At 42.3% G+C, this 18404-nt stretch overlaps 2 protein-coding genes across 2 annotated transcripts in view; one reads left to right on the top strand and one right to left on the bottom strand.

Annotated features, from left to right (window-relative positions):
* Positions 1 to 887: 887 nt before the first annotated feature.
* foxc1b (forkhead box C1b) lies at positions 888 to 4501 on the top strand. The gene has a single exon (XM_005937245.3). The coding sequence runs from the start codon at positions 1205 to 1207 to the stop codon at positions 2612 to 2614; it is 1410 nt and encodes a 469-aa protein (XP_005937307.1). The 5' UTR covers positions 888 to 1204; the 3' UTR covers positions 2615 to 4501.
* Positions 4502 to 8390: 3889 nt separating this feature from the next.
* gmds (GDP-mannose 4,6-dehydratase) overlaps positions 8391 to 18404 on the bottom strand; it is a 192887-nt gene continuing 182873 nt past the window's right edge. The window contains exons 10-11 of the mRNA XM_042223022.1: positions 10211 to 10279; positions 8391 to 8859 (exon numbers count right to left, since the gene is read on the bottom strand). Of these exons, the coding sequence (XP_042078956.1) occupies positions 8797 to 8859; positions 10211 to 10279 (132 nt within the window). The 3' untranslated portion in view covers positions 8391 to 8796. The remainder of the gene's footprint in view (positions 8860 to 10210; positions 10280 to 18404) is intronic.

Genomic DNA, 18404 nt, shown 5'->3' with positions numbered 1-18404 from the left:
TTTTTTAAAATCTGAACTTCAATCAAGTTCTTAGTTTGTATGATAAGATTAATAATTTAGATTATTTGAAAAAATATCTAAATAAAGAAATGTAAATTTCTAAAGCCTTTAAATTACTTTGAATTCGGCTAACACCTCTCACACTTTTTATTTTTACCCCCAGCCTCACAGAAATCACCGAGAACTTCCATGGCTCTGTTAACACTCCGTCTAGTGCGAGTGACATTTGGAGGTCTTCATCTTTCAAAAACGTCTCAGCAGCCGCTCGCGCCCTGGGGAGCTTCTCCACACCCAGCTGGGCCAAATGATCTTCATTTAGCCTTTAATTAGTTTGTGCACACCGCCCACCGGCGCTGTCGGGGAGGAGCGGGGAGGCATCCACGCTCTTTCATGTCCGCTTGTTTATTCAGAGGCTCAGGCTCATCTGATATCTCACAAAACTGACAGGTCTCAGATCACCGTGCATCGCTGAAGGGATTTAACTGCAGTTTTAATTGTGCACGTTCGCGTTTTTTTACATTTTGGAAATTGATATCAGGCTCGTGTCTGCTATGAGAGAAATCCCTTAAGAATTTGTGGTAACCAAAAAAAAAAACAAGAAAAAAACAAAACAAAACCTTATTCCGATCAATTATACACAATAAACCCACTTTCTCCATTTTCACCGTGAAGTTATTTTAAATGAAGCGTTAATAGAAAATAATAAATAACTCACAATTTGGGCCATTAAATGAATCTTTTGGCACTTTGGGCACACCCTGAAAAGCATTTTAATAATTCCGTGATCTGAACTGAGAAGTCAGGGAAAGAAGTGCGGGGGAGGAGGAGAAGGAGGGGTGGAGGAAAGAGTGGGGGTAGTAACTTTTATCACCGTGCAGCGTTTCCACAGGTTCATTTCGCCGTCCCATTGGATAATGGAGCACACATTCGGATTCGGGGTGGAGCAGTCCGAGCAGCCAAAAGGGAGGAAAAAAATGTGAAGGGTAAAAAAAAAGTTCCTCGTTGCAACTCCTCCAGCCCTCTTAGTTTCCAAATGTTCACTGTAGCAGTGCGTGCTCTCTTCGGTTCACCCTGGCGAGCTGCGGCTTAGAAAAAGGAACTTCCACAGTGAACAGAGAGCTGCGAGAGAGATCGGAGCGCAAGCTGAAGTTGTGACAGTTTGTGGAGGGAGAGCGCTTTGGGGAGGTTTTACGCATTGCGCAGGATGCAGGCGCGCTATTCCGTCTCCAGTCCCAATTCTTTGGGAGTCGTGCCCTACATCAGCAGCGATCAGAGCTACTACCGGGCCGGCGGGGGATACACGGGAATGCCTGCGGCTATGAGCATGTACTCGCACGCAGCCCACGAGCAGTACCCGGCCAGCATGGCCCGGCCGTACGGACCGTACACTCCTCAGCACCAGCCGAAGGACATGGTGAAACCCCCTTACAGCTACATCGCCCTCATCACCATGGCGATTCAGAACTCGCCAGAGAAGAAGATCACCCTGAACGGGATTTATCAGTTTATCATGGAGAGGTTCCCCTTCTACCGGGACAACAAGCAGGGCTGGCAGAACAGCATACGGCACAACCTGTCCCTCAACGAGTGCTTTGTTAAAGTGCCCCGGGACGACAAGAAGCCCGGTAAGGGCAGCTACTGGACTTTGGACCCCGACTCCTACAACATGTTTGAGAACGGCAGCTTTCTACGGCGCCGGAAGAGGTTCAAAAAGAAGGACGTGCAGAGGGACAAGGACGAGCGGGACAGGCAAAGCAAAGATCCCTCTGTCCGCACGGCGGGCCGGGAGTCCGAGCCGTCCATGCAGGGCTCCCAGCCGGTGCGGATCCAGGATATAAAGACTGAGAATGGGAACTCCACGCCGCCTCAGGCCGCATCCCCGACCCTGGGCGCCGTGCCCAAAATCGAGAGTCCAGATAGCAGAAGCAGCCTGTCAACGGGCAGCCCGCACAGCGTCCCCTCCACCCGGTCACTCAGCATCGAAGGAAGCGAGCACCATCACCACGGCCAGGCCCCTGCGCAGGGCTTCAGCGTGGATAACATCATGACCTCCATGCGGGGGTCTCCGCAGGCCGAGCTCTCCCCACCTCACATCGCCTCCTCTCGGACAGGTATCGCCCCTTCACTGCCGCTCAGCTACTCGCCGAACCAGACGTCCGCTTACAGCTCAACGACCTGCAACCAGAACGCCATTTCCACGAGCTCCAACGCCACTTATCACTGCAACATGCAAGCCATGAGTCTATACGCAGGGGATAGATCCTCCAGCGGCCACCTGGCCCCTTCCACCACAGTGGACGAGGCTCTGCCCGATTATTGCATCACCACGACCACCGCGTCCTCACTTGGGCACGGAAACCTGAGTCAGGCGGGCCAGGACGGTCACCACGCACACCAGGGTCGGCTCGCATCTTGGTATGGGGACCTGAGTCACTTGAGCCCGGGTTACCCGGCGCAGCAGCAGAACTTCCACTCGGTGCGGGAGATGTTCGAGTCCCAGCGGATCGGGCTGAACGGCTCTCCATTGAACGGGAATAATAGCTGTCAGATGGCCTTCCCGTCCGGACAGTCCATCTATCGCACCTCAGGAGCTTTTGTTTATGAAAAGTTCTGAAAGCCAAGCGCATCTTTTAAATTAATAACTCTAATATATAATTTCTCTCTATATTTTTTTGTACTTTTGGTCTTTCATTCACACTCCGAATGGACAAGCGATTCAGAGAGATTTTTTGTCTTTTGTATTTTTTGTGCAGAGCTGTGTAACACCAAAACACGTAAGTTTCCTTCCCTCTCACTTCGAGAATAGTTTCTAAAGATGGCTCAAACCCGGCTGTTACGACTAGACTGTAAATTATAGCCTAATATAGTAATTTATTTTTTAGGAAAAGGGAGTGGTTGGACATTGAGGACCAAACACTTTTTCCCCCTCCGCAGTTTTCTTATTGCTGCATTTTAATTGTCCCAGTTCTTGTATAGAAATAGAGGGACTGTGTAGCCTATACTGACTTATTCTATTCATTTTGTGTTATTTGTTTAAAAAATACTTTGAAGGCATTACATTTTGTTTTGTTTAATAAAGTGCCGTTTATTTGAATTTGAGTGATTTATTAGTAACGCTAGAGCCAAAGTAAGGGGACATTTCTTGAATTCAGAAATAGCTGCACGGTAGTTAAATATATTTCAATTCAAAAATGTATTATAAAGCGCTAAATTCACCTAAACGTTCTGATTTTTTAAAGAGAGAAAGAAATAAACAAAATAAAAGCCCGTTTATGCGTGTTAAAGTATTTAAGTGAAAATTTTCCAACTTGAGGGAAAAGCTTTTATAAGTCGGTTGACTTCAGACTGTGGCCCTGCACAGGCGAGCCGAGTTTACCTTTCAAAGTGAAAGCAGCTTAGCAGATGCCATTTTCTTTTTTTTAATGCGAGGCTCCAGCCTCACCTGCGCGCTGTATATGTTCAGTCCTGGAGTGTACACGCCGGCGGTAAATAAATGCACGTGTGGCAGCAGCTCACCAACGCGGTCTGAACTCACTGAAGGCCTTGTCAGCAAAACAAATCAGTCATTACAAAGTGAGCAGGCTTCCGTCTGACTGCTGTTTGGGAATGATGATGGGAGCTTTTTGGATGCAGTTGTTTTTGGATTTGTCTTCAGAGTTAATTTTGCTGCTGGAGGAGACCCCCGCGTGGGGTGGGGGTGGTGGGGGGTCCTTGTCGATGCACCAGGATGACGGCCTGATGGGTACGATCTGTGACAGAGGGATGTACTGCAGCCAGCTTTGCTTTATTTTTAAATGTTTGTTTGTTTCCTGGAGGCTCGAGATTTACCGCAGCTCTGGCTGATTGAAATATTACTGCTGTGTCACGTGTTTACTCCAGTAATTCCCCGATGACTTGGGGACCCCCCCCTTAAAGAAAAGCAACAAAAAAACAAGGTTGCCATTAAAACTTTACAGCGGCCTTTTTAAAATGTCATTCTTATGCGCGTAGGCAGTTTTACACGGAGACACGCATGCTCAGTGTTAATTAGATATGGTCCCTGAAGTTTCTTTAAAAAAACCTGACTTTAGAAGAAAAAAAAATTATATACATATATCTAAAGTTAGAAAAGAATAATCAGGAAAAATATCAGTTACATGTAACTTCATGGCGGGAACCCCTTAATCATGCAAAACAATTATATTATTATTCATTATTATTATAGTAATCTTATTAGCGAGTACATATACTCCACATAATAATAATAATAATAATAATAATAATAATAATAATAATAATAAAAATTATTATTATTTTAATGGCGGCTTCTAACCTCTGCAATCATCGAGCTGCAGGGCATTAAAGCTGAAAACAAAACAGAGCAGTGTGTGTGTGCGTGTGTGTGTGTTTTAAGTGGCTGGTAGTTGAAGCTTAAACGTGACTGTTAGTTTTCGGCCCGTGTGGATTGGTTTTTAATGAGTCAGTAAAAGTAAAAAAAAAAAAAAAAAAGAAAGAAAGAAATCCAGCACGCAAACGCTCCCCAGGGCCAGCAGTCAGATGAGTCAAGCTCATTAAAGCTAACATAAACAATGTGCCGTTTCTCCTCTGCTACAAACCACGCAGGTGAGGTTAAGACTGCGGTTCAAATGCAATCTGCACTACATACAAATCAAATAAATAAATGTGGAAATAACCACCAGTTGCACGCAGAGCGCAGGCTAATACGAGAAACGGGTTATTCCCTCCAAACAAACGTCTTTGTGATTGATCAGCACTCAAGAGTCAAGAAGGAAAAGCCAGTCACGATGGCGAGTCGTTTTTCATTGCAAGTACAAGACAGGAGGAGGTGATGGAGGTCAGTGGAGAGGATGTCAACAATGCACTTTAGGGAAGGACGGTGAGCAGCTTGCGTTAAAGCCCGTCCCTGCTTTATCCAAAGCAGCTTCACATGCAGTGCACATCGCAGGCTGGCCGTGGCAGCTTCACGGCCTGCAGTGTATCAAACAATAACAAACAGTCAAACTAAAGGGAGTCCCGGAAGAGAAGGGGAGCTTCAGGCGCGCACTGAAGTGCTCACAGAAGCCCCAGTTAAGGAATTATTGTTTAATGCCGCATTCGGGATACTTTAATGTTCACATTAGTATGACTGTAGCCTCGAGGGATCACACGAGCGTAGGTGTAGTTTACGGCCCCGGCTGTCTGCAGATGTTCTACATGGGGAATTCATCCCAGTGTCTGATTAGCGTTGAAGGCCAGATCTTTGCACAAGTGCCGTAGTCACGAGTGGCAAAGCAACCCGATAGCCCACAGCATGCGCTCTAAAGGTTTGGCAGGTATCAGAGCGCTTATGGGGAAACATATGAAGCTCCTGGAAACATGTGGGCGCCCCACACATTTGAAGGGGGCTTTTTAAAAAAATAATAAGGAGGCTCTGTTTTTTACTGACTGCTTAAAAAGCTTTCTGTTCCACACAGAAAAAACAAAATAGAATAAAATCTCTACAGAGTTTAACGCATTTTCGCGGATGTTATGCATTTTGTTCTAGTTTGAATTTTTATTTCTGAAGGTTGAGCCTGAAATTAAACAGGAACAATTTCCACACTGACACTCGCTGCGCGTTTTGCGTCCAATCTACCAACCAGATTCTCCCATACAGACCTTTTGTATCCACAGCTTAATTTTTTTGTTAATGTTTTTATTTATTTTTTTAATACTTCAAATTTGCATGTTATATGCATACAAGTTCTGGCAACTGCGGCCATCTCACAGTTACCGACTAAACTGTAAGCCCGTACCCCCCTCACCTCCTGTGAGAGGTACACACACACACACACACACACACACACACACACACACACACACACACACACACACACACAGGAGTTCGCGGAGCAGAGCTAAATCCCATCGCGCAGGAGCAGTGATTGAAATCGCGTCTGTATTTCCTGCACGAATCTGGCCTCCTGCGTTTTTTCTCGATGTATTATTTTTCTTAAAAGAAGAATAAAGAAGAAAAGCCCATCGTGTCCTAATGACTTTACATATCAAACCAATTAAAGGAGTGAGGATTCACCATTTAGCCTAAAGTGGGCTGAAATCGAGGCTTCAGTGTAAACGGTTTATTTTGCGTCTTGCTTTGTGCCTGCGTGGATTTTTGGTGAAGGCTCTAGTCACGTAGTTTGCCAGTTTCTCACTATGAATTTTCAGAGTTTCTAAAATTCCAGCATTTGTTTTATTTATTTATTTTTTATGTGTATTTACACTGTTTTTAACGCTTTTTAAAATCGTAATATTTTAAGGTGTCTGCAATGTAGACCAGCAGTAATCATAAAGAATGGGATATCTTTTATGTCCTTGATATCTCAGTAACACGACAAGCAGGTGACCTCCCCTGTCCCGGGATAGTGCTCAGATTCGTGTTAATTTAATTGAACTTGATCTTCAGTGAGGCCCTGTGTAGGGCTGGCGACCTGTCCGTACCTCTCATATGTTAGCTGGGATAGGCTCACTCCATAAGAGGTTTAAAAAAAAAAATGGATGGACGGATGATATTCAGGGGCGAGATCAGTATTTTCTCTTCCTAATAACAAATGATAGAGGACACTGGTCGGATCCTTTTCTCCGTCTTCCACTCTGTGGCCGTCTGTCCAAATGTGCTCAGTAAAGCTGGAGCTTTGAAAGAAAGGAGCAGCTTCTCCCTCCTGCAGCTTTCACTTTAGGGATCACCTCCCCCTACAATATCTCTCGTGCGTTTGATTTGACAAAAAATTATTATATTCGCGTTTTTCAGGGATTCTGAAAATCGTGACTTTAGAGCCGTTTAATCTCCTTAAAAACGTTTATTTAGCTGCACAAGTCTGCTCCCCTCCTCCTTCCGAGACTCCTTCTCGGTTCAAATCTCAGTCATCTTTTCTTTGTTTGTGCGCCAGCAGCAGAGCCGATCACAAAACGTGCCTAAATGTTATTAAAGGGGAATACTCGGTGCACCTGTGTGAGGCCGCGGGCTCAGTGTGTTGTGTGCTCTCAGCGCGCTTTAGGGGGCCCAAACAACCTCAGAGCAACATCTGTTTCCAATCTGGAGTCCGCACAGACTCAGCGCTGTCCAGGACGATCACAGAGACTTTTAAATGTCCTGTAGGTGCCGTCCAGAAAAAAACACAGGCGATCCCAACCTCCACAGACCGCTCACGGAGACCTTCAGGGTCCGCGCAAGTTGAATGTCAAAACCTGACAGCAGCAGTGTGCTCTGAGGAGGGACCGAGTGCTGCATTTAAATCGGAGATACTTCATTTAGCATTCCACGTGGAAATAAGATGCCGCAAAAAACAACCAAAAAAACCTCAAACAAAACAAAAAAACTTATTTCACAACTTTAATGATTTTCGGGAAATTGAGAAAAGGCGCCTTACATAAATATTTGTAATAATACTTTAATAAAATATCATATACTACATCTGAGATAGGCCATTCTGGTGCACGTGCACTTTCATTTGAGATAAAGTAGATTTTGGCTGCACGCACATACTTTATATTTTGAAGATATAAATGCAGAGTTACTGTTCGACTGTTTTTAACAGAGCTAAATTTCCACAAATACTGTAAACACACTAGATTGCTTCTGCATTCCTATTTATTAATAGTGTGATACAGGAGGGCTGGATAAGGCCCATCATTAAACACAACAAATAATATAATGTAATCTATAGGGAGCGTCAGGTCTCCTGTACAGTCAATAAGAGCAGAGGATTGATGACTAGGCTGTTAGACACATGACAGCACTACATCACTTCCAGTCGCAGCATTTTAATCAAATATACTCTTTTTCTTAAACAAGTATGAATGACGTGCCCTCGTGAAAACGACCCTTTTGGATTCAATACCTCGAATTAAACAATAAAGACGAGCAAAGAGAAAGCAGTGTGGCTGTTAAGGAAGAAGAAGTCATCTAACTTCGGCAAAGTGGGAACAGTTACGAGTGTCCAACACACCCAGCAACCGTTACCGTCAGGGTCACAACAAGTCAGGGCCAACAGTTTAAATGCGGGCATTCATTTTAGGCCACAAGGCCGCTCACGATCCAGATGTAGATGTTTCCAGGTAGATGTTTGAGAGCAGGAGAAAAACGCATTTCCCTCAGAATAAAGGAGCGCAGTGTTCTGGTACATTCTAAAGAAAAACTTGGAATTAGGAGCAAACAGAGAGGAAAGAAACGACACGAGAAGAGCCAGACCTCTGCACAAACTGGGGATCCCATGCGCGTGCACATGCACACTCCGCGCACGCAACCTGCGGTTCAAACCTGGATTTGCAGCTTTTATTTCCCACATTTCCTTAGAATTAAAAAAAGGAAAAAAAAATTAGGCCTTCTATACAATTTATTGTGTTTCATGAGAAAACAAACAGACACGATGTTAAAAGACTTTTTTATTGTACCAAATGGATCCCCTGCTCATATTAATAAAAGATAAAAATATCCATTCATTTCTATTCATTCATCTAACTTTTTCCACGTCACACTTCAGGGGAAAAGATTTCAGCGTTGACAGTCCCAAAACAATGGGAAAAAAAAATACAATAAAACCCCTCAGTAATAACAATAAAACATAATCAGTGTTAAAATGTAAAAGGCATTTAATCAATCTAAATATGAGAAACAGACAACAGATACAACAACAACCATTATTCACTCGAACACCCGCAACAAGACAATCAATTGATTTGGAAGAGTCATACAGGTAAAAAGGAAAGGTGGGTCTTCCACTATGGGTCTCAGTGGAAGAACCCAGGAGTGCTAAAACATGCCCGACTGACTTGGCCTCAGGCATTTGGATTTTTCTTCATGAGATCGATGTCTGCATCGACCATCTCCTTCACCAGATCCTGCAAGGGGACAGGATCAGATTTATATATTTGGAAAGGTTGATATCTCTAAAAGGTAAAGACACAAACATAAAATACACGAAGTAAGGCTCGTTTACACCCGCGGTTCAAACTCGGCCTACGTGAAGACCTCCCTTCCACACACAGTTATACTGCAGCTGGATAAACATAATAAATACATCGAGTTTATCAGCATTAGGACCTGACAATGATCCATAACGTGCTTGTGTCGTTGGGTCATATTGTACTGATAAGAGCTCAGAGCTTTGGAGTGTCTGCAGCGACAGATAGGAGATAAGACTGTTTTTGTTTATCAGAAGATTCAGAATTTATATTTTTATAGTTCAGCCAAACTTCCCGAGCAGGTAAAGTTGAGAAAATATGAAACCTTGAACCGTAGTTTTCTTTTTTTTCTTTCTTTCTCCAAAATAAATAAGGTTTAACCGAAAAACACAGTTGTGTTTTCTCAACACTGGCTGCATTATTGATATATTATTTAGCCTTAGAAACTATTTAATCAAAGCGTCTAAACACTTCAAAAAATTACATTTTCTAAAATATGTATAATATTTATTTGAAGTACATTTCATTATATTTCAATATATATATTGAAATATAATTATGCTTTATATACTTATTTATATACATATATATATTTAATGGTTTATACCTTGTGTTGTGGGGCCACATGTGTGTGTGTTTCTTGTCTTGTTTTTATGGACATGAAGTCTGCCAATAAAGATTGAATTGAATATATATATTTTAGAAGTGCTTTTCTCAGTATATAATTACAAAAAATATAATGAGAAATATTTGCTTAATTTATAGTAGTCTTTGCTTAATAATATTTTATTAAAAGGCTGATTTCTAAACAACATACAAAATGTTATAAAGCAAGTATTTATTTTTATAGCACTATTCACAGAAAGGAATAAACAAAGAGCTTTGGTACCAAAGAGCTTTATAATAATCTGATGTGGCATAAAATGAAAAGTAGATAAAATATACAACTGTAATAAAATTCTAATCTAAAAGCTAAAAGACTCAAAACTCATGTGCTGGTTGGTTTTCTGTTGCTTCGTGTGGATTTGATGCAGTGAACCTTTGTGTATTTTCTTTTAACAGTTCGCTGAAAGAAGGCTGCGTTTCTAGAAATCGTTACAGGCTTTCAAAACCATTCTTTCATTTGTCATTGAAATGTTTTGATTTGGTGTTTTTTTTTCAGTCACCTTTGATTTCATCACGTCATGCCATTGTCTACACGCGTGGAAAACTACTCCCATTACATTTATTATATGTGTGCTAATGCTATCCAGCAGGACCAACCGGCTGTGCTCTCAAACCAACCTACCTCAAAAGTCACCTTTGGCTTCCAACCCAACTTCTGAGAGGCTTTGGTGCTGTCACCTTGTAGGTAGTCCTAGTAAAAAGACAGAGAGGAGCCAGAGAAAAGGAGAAAGAAGGGAAAGGAGAGAGGGGGAGAAAGAAAAACAAAGGATCATTCATGACTGATCTGACGCCTGTGAGGAGGAGACCCCTCAGCCCAGCTGATGTGTCACTCCGATATGAAGACGTGCTGGATCAAACTCAATATCCAAACTTGATGTCTTCAACAGGATGCAAGGGATGGAGGGTGATGATAACTTTCTCTCTCCCACATACATGCACACATTATCTCATCTCTTGGGGGAAAAAAGGAGGTCACAGAGTCTCCCTGGCCATCAATCCCCCCCTCTCAGCTCCCCACCTCCGATCTGTCCAGACAGCCCCCGTTGGTGCCAGAGCATGATGAATTGTGGGACTCTGGTGGTGTAACCCCTAACTCAGGACCCCCCCACTCACCCTCTCCCCCCTCAACCCCTCACTCATTCTCCCCCCCGCTGGGTTTTGCACCGAGTTCAAGATCCAGTGAGACCCTGCTTCAGACCACCAAAGCGAGTCCAAATAAAAAAAAAGAAAGAGAGAGAAGCCTCTTCTTTGTGTGTCTTTTTTAAGCTTCAGTCCTTTCTCCGACTTCTATTCCCACTATTCTATTTCTTATATTTACAAAGATTCTCACTCATGGACAACTGTGTCGAACACACAGACGAAGAAAGGCTGATTCTGTGATTTTAATACTTTTATACAGGACGGCTCGTGTTAAACACAGTTATTGCTGCAGTGGTGGTTTCTCAAGAAGTGCTCAAAGTGCTGTGCTGGGTTTCCCCTGTGCTTCTCTCTTTTCTTTTCTCTCTGCACTACACGGGCCTCCTCATGCTCCAAGACCAAAAGTCTGAGGACAACCAAACAAAATAGCCTCTGAAACTCACTGTGGCAGTGGTCTGTACTATCAGTGGTGCAATCTGTCATTGCTTCAATGGGTTACATGCATGCATAGTGTGGCTGCTAAAGGGTGTTATTATTTGTTTTTAACTAACCTGGCAAATATGTTTTCAGTCTAATCGTGTTTCTGCTGATCTCTGCTGTTAGCTGCACATACATATGCACATACATTGATAGGTAATAAACGGCATCCATGTGCACAGAGAGGTATACAGAAAATGATGCATGCGCATACTGGATGGAATTCAGCGGACAAGATCCTGCATGTGTGAACATCACATGTAGTGACGTAACCTGAAAGAGAGGAAGAGCTAAGGAGCTGGTCTCTGGAATTTGAAAGAGGATACGTATACAGTAAGTGTTAGTGTAAGGATAATGCAATCCATGAAGAAAAACAAGTTTGACTTAAAAAATACAACACGAGACAAATAACCAAAGGAACGGTAAATACTCGCTAAACTTTCAGCTCAAAAGGGTATTTCATGGTCGATACGCTCTTAGTGTTGCCAGCTTAAACAACCTTAAGTGTCACCGTGTCAACCAGAACTACCATTTTAAGACTTAACTGACTTTGCTGCTGCGTGCAGATGCCGCTCTTCTAGTTTCAGTCTTTCCACAAGATTTTGGAACGTGCAGGGGATTTGCTTTCATTCAGCCACATGAGCATCAGTGAGGTCCAACACTCAGGCTGAACGACGAGGCCTGACTCACAGCCGGTGTACCCGCTTCTCGTGCAAACGTTGGAAGCGGGGTGCAGTCGGTCCAAACCGTTTCTTTTACGGACCTGGCTTTGTCGTTTAAACACAGTAGGCTCTTTTTCAAACTGTTGTTGCAAAGTTGAAATGAATATCGCTTTATAGCACACACTGTTACTCGGAAGTGGGACGCCAAACCCCACCTATGAACAGCAGCTCAGGGTAAAGTGCACCGAGCAGAGCAGTGTTACCATCTGACACTGAACCTCTTGAAAACGTCTTTTCTGGGTGATCTTATTACAGAGGAACGCACACAGCAGCGCTGGCATACTTGAGCCTTTTAGAGAGCGGGGACCCACATCTCAGAGAGGCTCCACAGCGCTTAATCACACTCTTCTGATTACACACAAAGGCAAGAACACTGAACACACACGGAGGGAACAAGCACAGGCCGATTCAGGTTTCTGACAGCGTTCAGTTTGATATTATTCGGCCCGAGTTGAAAACTTGGTTCAATTCTGGGTGAGCGGTCTTTTTATTTTTAACTCTGCATGGTCTATATACAGCCGAGCAGATGAAAGCTTCAGCCCATTTTCTCCTCCGTCTGTAACAGCAGGACAAACAGCTCTTTCTCATGTGAGCAGCTCTGTACATTACTCACAAACGATTTTGGCACTCAAAGCCATAACTGGAAACATTTTCAGACTAATTACCTGCAGCAATGAGACATAATTTATCATGAGGCTGAATGTAATTATTATAGGGCGACTTACTCCACAATTATATTAAATAATCCACTTGCTTCATAATTATATTGATTAGGGTTTGTAATGGAGAACATTTCATAGCTGGCATAAAAGAAACATCAACTGGTCTAGTCACGAACTGGTTTAGAGAAAAGCAGTAAGCTGACATTAACAAGTAGCAACTGCACCTCCTTTATAATTTCTATACATCAGGGAGTCACATGGTTTATACCTTTGTTAGTGATGGTTTGCTAAACAGCAGGATAGTTAAGTCTAATCTGATGTGAGTGTTTCGGAGACAGATGCTTGAAAAGGGAAAGTAAACAAATGCAGGAAGTTTGACCTGCAGGGAAAAAAATCCCACAGTTGCCTTTTGTTTAGATTCTGTCTGCATGTATACGTAGTTCAAATGAAGTGAAATAAATATGAAGCTGCAACACCTGCTGCCAATGGCAAGACCCTTACCTGAACTGGACTGAACCTGGAGCGCAGACTGCATCTTTAAAGAGTCACCGTGTCTGCGTTCTGTTAAACGAGACAAGTGACAAATTCATCCATGCACCTGGAGTTTAGAGGCGAGCTCCCAAAGCCTGCGACTGCCTTACAGGTACAGCTTTGACCAGCAAATTTACCCCAAAGACCAAAACAGACGGCGTTTTCTTAACATAATGTCACATCTGGAGATTTGTACTTTAACCTGAGCTTCTTCTTATCTGGTAAATCACAGCACTCTTACAAACACTGTAGAAACAGTAATGTAGCAACAACACAGGTTATATACGTCTTTGCAACCCAAGTTTTAGAACCACACAATTAACTGAGAGGGAAACTGAGGAGGGTGATGGAAATGCAGAGCAGCGAGACTCCAAACTTCCAGCTGCAGCATTTTGCATAAGGAGCTTAATACAAGCTCCTTTACTGCCATTCGGTGTGACTGATAGATGGCCTGACAGTGCTGTTAATGGTCAGGAGAGGCAATTTTATAAGTGAACCGTGACCACACATGGCACACTTTTTACTTCTTTGACTTTGTTTTCCTTTCAAAGGGTAACACGCATGACGGACATCTCTCTCATACCCTATTTACAGTCCACGGTGGTGGTGCTTAATATGTATTACGCATCAAGAGATCACATCGTTTTGTGGTTTTATATGACTGGAAGCAAAGTAACCGTAAGGTTGTGAGTTTAAATAATTTATCTAAATATTAAAGAAGAAATTCTTGCAGAATATGTGCCAAAACAGACAACATAAATGCTTACTTACTGCTAATGGAAAGGACCTATTAAAACATGTTCCAAGTTTATGTGATGTCAAAAATGGTTGGATTCAAGTTGATGTGTTAACCAGCTACACATCTAAAAAGATGAATGTATCTTTAGAGCAAGTATTCGTACTCCGCCTGTATATTTTCTGTTGAATAGTAACTTTACTAAGACAGTGAAAGCTCTAAAGCACTGAGCAGATTGGGATTTAAATGAGGGGTGTGCGCTATCCACGATAATACTGGTGAAATTATTCTTTTTTTGGAGATATTAAAGTGTTATATTGTGATATCACTGCTACAGCAGTGACAGCCACAATGACCACAGCCTCCAATGAGGATTTAATAAAGTAAAACTACTCTAACAACCTCGGAGAACGATTCTTGCTAAAGGTGGACGCACTTTTTTGACCACTTGAGGCAAAAAACACATCATCGAGTACAACCAGGCTACAAGGAAGGAGAGACTATTCAGTTTAGAGACTGCTCAGTATTTTGTTTTTTACATAAATATCATTTTGTGAATTTTTTTTGAAATACCATGATATATTTTTAAGGCTATATAGCCCACCACATAATATACGTGTAAATCCAACAACACGTGAAGCTGGGAGGAAGAAGGCAGAACCATTCCTTGTATTTAAATCAGCATTTTGTCACCACTACTGTTAGGCCTGAAATCTCCATCTGAGTTTGGCAGGAAAACATCTGCTGAAATCAGACTCTTGTCTGCTAAGTCTGCCTTCTTAGCACGTAACCACACGGTTCAGCATCCAGGAAGTTAATCCAGCGTCTGGTCTTTGTCAACCAGGATTTCTACAGGTGACAGACAACCTCACCATCAGAGCTCATACTGCAGAGTACCACTCAGTGAAATAAAAGCTGAGTCCAAACTGCTAACAAGAGCGTTCTGTGGCCAAGTGAATTCACCCAAACAGAGCATGTAGCGAATAATTCAACATGAACTACTAACAGATGGGGGCACAATACAATCTTCATATGGATCCGATTTGGAACCAAACCCAACAGCTTGGTACGTCCTGTTTAACTCAGCGTTCTGTCCGTGTCTGCAAATATGTAGCAGTCATAATAACACAATTAAGCAGCACAAATCTAAAAAAATAAATAAATAAATAATTTTTTTTTTTTTAGCTGTGACAAAATGTGGCTCTCACAAGTTGAATGACAATATGATCTACACCTGCTCATCAACCGAGACTAAGTTAAAGCCTATGAAGGGGCACTGAGGTCTCTGAGTGGCATCAAAGAGTTCATTTCGTCAGACGAGTAAAAAGAGGGTCACATTTATTATTTACAATGCGTTGCACAAATAAGGCAACATCATTTCGGTCAATTCTGATCATCAGGTCATGGCTGTAAAGTCATTTCTATAAGTTTCTGAATTAAAAACCTTAACTAAGCATTAAAAAACACATCTTTGTTTCTGAGACGATTTTCTGTCCTGATTATGCGATGAACACTGCCACAAGTAATTGGTATGTGGAAAACACCAGCCAGAAACTTTCCTCAGGAACAAATGGAGTGATTGTAGTGGCCGAACCGATCCAAACTTTTAAAGAGAAAAAGAACAGACTCAAACTGCAGATTGAAATAAAACCACAACATCCCCAGTTTTTATCTAATCTTAGCTCCCAAGCAATAGTTATGAGACTGGGATGTAAAAGGATCTTCATCACATGCCTGGAGTATGCTTTGGTAATGCATATAAGTTGATGATTTTAATTCAATTCAATTCAATTCAATTTTATTTATATAGCGCCAAATCACAACATAAGTCGCCTCAAGGCGCTTCATAGAAGCTTTTAGCACTAGGTGGTCCTTTCCTCTTCTTTCCTGATCAGCTCAGTTTATTTGATCAGCTGTACTGGTAATGACTGGAAATAAATGGAACTTAACTGGACAATCTAAAAAGCCACAACATCTTCCTACAGTTTACTGTTCATTAAAAAAGTACTTTTGGACTAGACCGAAACATCAGATAAAACAAAAGCAGTATGACTATTGAAAAGACTCAAAATATAACTGTAACCTATACAGTCAAACAATCACTCGTAATACAAAAAGCCTGACATGTCCTCAAGTATGCGGTCTGACCTTCCCTTGCTCATTCTGCTCTTTTGCCCTTTTTCTTACACTATTCAGTCTAATAAAGATGAGAAGCCATAAAATTAATCCTTAGAAATGTAAAAGTGAGAGACAAATAGGGTGTGATCATGGTCCATAAAGCACACAGCCAGTAAGAGGCCCTCAGAGCAGGCATTTAACGCAAAGGAATCTGGTATCACTACAAGGCCTTTCAATAAATCACACAGCACACGGGCTGACCCCCACATAAGGGCACACACACACACTAACAGGCAGCGATGTGTGAACACGCACACACACATACACACACACACGCATGCACACATGCGCACACACACACCAAGTACAATTGTCAGGATAGATTAAAAAATGCTAAATGTCCCTAAGCTGCATTTATTTGTCTTCCGACTGCAAACCTACCCAGATCAAACATTTTCAAGAAACCGATTCTCTTTCCTCTCTCTTGCCCTGAGGATTGCATGCTGGGAGACTATGATGTGGTTTTGGAAGTCCAGTAGTGCCTCTGGTATTTGTACAGTAGTGGACATGAGGCTGCAAATACTTCAAAGGAAATTAGATAAAGGGGCCAAGAACGCTGTGAGAGTCTGGAGCCCATGGTCTCCATGTCCCCAGCAGACCCAGATGTTCCAACCAGACCCAGATGTTCTGATCTTTGACCTCGGTGGGATTTTGATGGAAGAAGTCATCCCTGATCCAGGGCTTTTAAACCCGGAATGAATTACTGCGCGGACAATGACAAGGACATGAAGGCGGGACAATGAGGAAGGAGCAGACTGATACCTAGCCTGCCTGCAGAAACATGAAAGTTAATGCATACACAATGTGCACAGGTGTGGGAGTCGCCATCTGTGTTTGTGTGTGTGTCTGTGCAGGTGGGGACATACTTGTAGCAAAAAAAGTGAGTTTCATCGTTACAGTGCTGCCTGGACCTACAGTCACAAATCTGTCACTGGTCAATTTCTAACGCCAGCATCGCCTCAACTTATCACTTCCTTTAAAGCACAAAAGACCCTCAGTTTCAAGTAAAGGGAAGGGAGAAGGAGGGAGGGATGAAATCGGAGACTGATGCAGTAATTTGTACAACAGCAGTAGTCTCTGTTTTAATGGCTCAGGTGTGAGAGCGAGCTGTCCACAAATCACATGGCTGAGAGTTTCATCCATGGCCCTTCCACACGCCAGGGCATCTTTGAGCATCTTACTGAATTCTAAGATGTTATTGATGATTGGCCTGCTCTATTGTCACTGGGTTGTGTGTGTGCATTAACAGGTGAATGTTAAAAAGGTGCTCTTTAAGTGCTTCACATTCACCATTTCTTTTTCTAATTAAATTCACACTACATCATAATCTTGTAATAACTTGGTAATAACTTAATACTTAATTCTAGTGACACAAAAATTTGACTCTGACATGAAGTATCTGTTCAAGCACAGTAGATTGTGCTTCTCAGCCTGGGGCTGAGGCTCAGGATCGCTAAGGTGGGTTTCAAAGTGATTAGTAAGATAAGTTAAACATACACAGATCTTACATTAGCAGATATAACTGTGACTGAACTGAAAAGAGAATGTAATAAAGTAACAGAAATTCAGGCCAACAGGTTAGATTATACAGAATATTTTAAGTTATTACTTTATTGCTTTAAATAAACTAAAAATAGTATTACCAGGAATTTACTATTATATGGTAGGAGGTTAAACATTTTAAAACCACGTAAAATCTAAAAATCCTCATATATTCTCCTTTCAGTTACTTAACATTTGAAGAAGAAATATTGTCTGCACGACTGCACCCGCTTATTTTAGCTCTTTTCGACACAATATGTTGTTTACACTGGAACAAAATATGGAAACCAGAGTCATAAAAAAATGTAGGTTACCTCTGTCTGCACTACTCCTTCAAACTGACATACTTTCTATTTAGTGTAATTTATCTGGCAACTTATGAAATCCTGGAATCTTGAGCAGAAGAAACGAAGACCTGTGGGTTTCATTCGTGCCACTCTGTGGCAACACAAATCAGTGATTTCATATTTATTGTTTCCTCAAGTCAATAAAGCATCACTGCAGTAAATTTCAATGAACTCCGAGCTGCTGCGTCTTTAGGAATCCAAGACAGTTATTAGCCGCTCCCAGCCAGATGTCAAAGGCCAGGTCCAGCGTGTCTCATTCAATGTATGCGCTTGTGTCTACGGGGGAGAGAGAGCGAGCTGTGTGAGTTACAGCTCAGGTTTCCTTCCCTCACTCCCCATGCAGCTTGGCCTGCACACAATGTGTTAAGTGACCTCTAAGGGGTGGCCCTGTCACCTTGATGAGTATGTACAATACTACACTGCACATGTGAACACACACACACACACACACACACACACACACACACACACACACACACACACA

Source organism: Haplochromis burtoni, unplaced genomic scaffold (genome assembly GCF_018398535.1).
Source record: "Haplochromis burtoni strain Fernald_Lab_line unplaced genomic scaffold, NCSU_Asbu1 Contig_99, whole genome shotgun sequence".
In the NCBI taxonomy this organism is placed as follows: domain Eukaryota; kingdom Metazoa; phylum Chordata; class Actinopteri; order Cichliformes; family Cichlidae; genus Haplochromis; species Haplochromis burtoni.
This window is presented reverse-complemented; position numbering and strand designations above follow the sequence as displayed.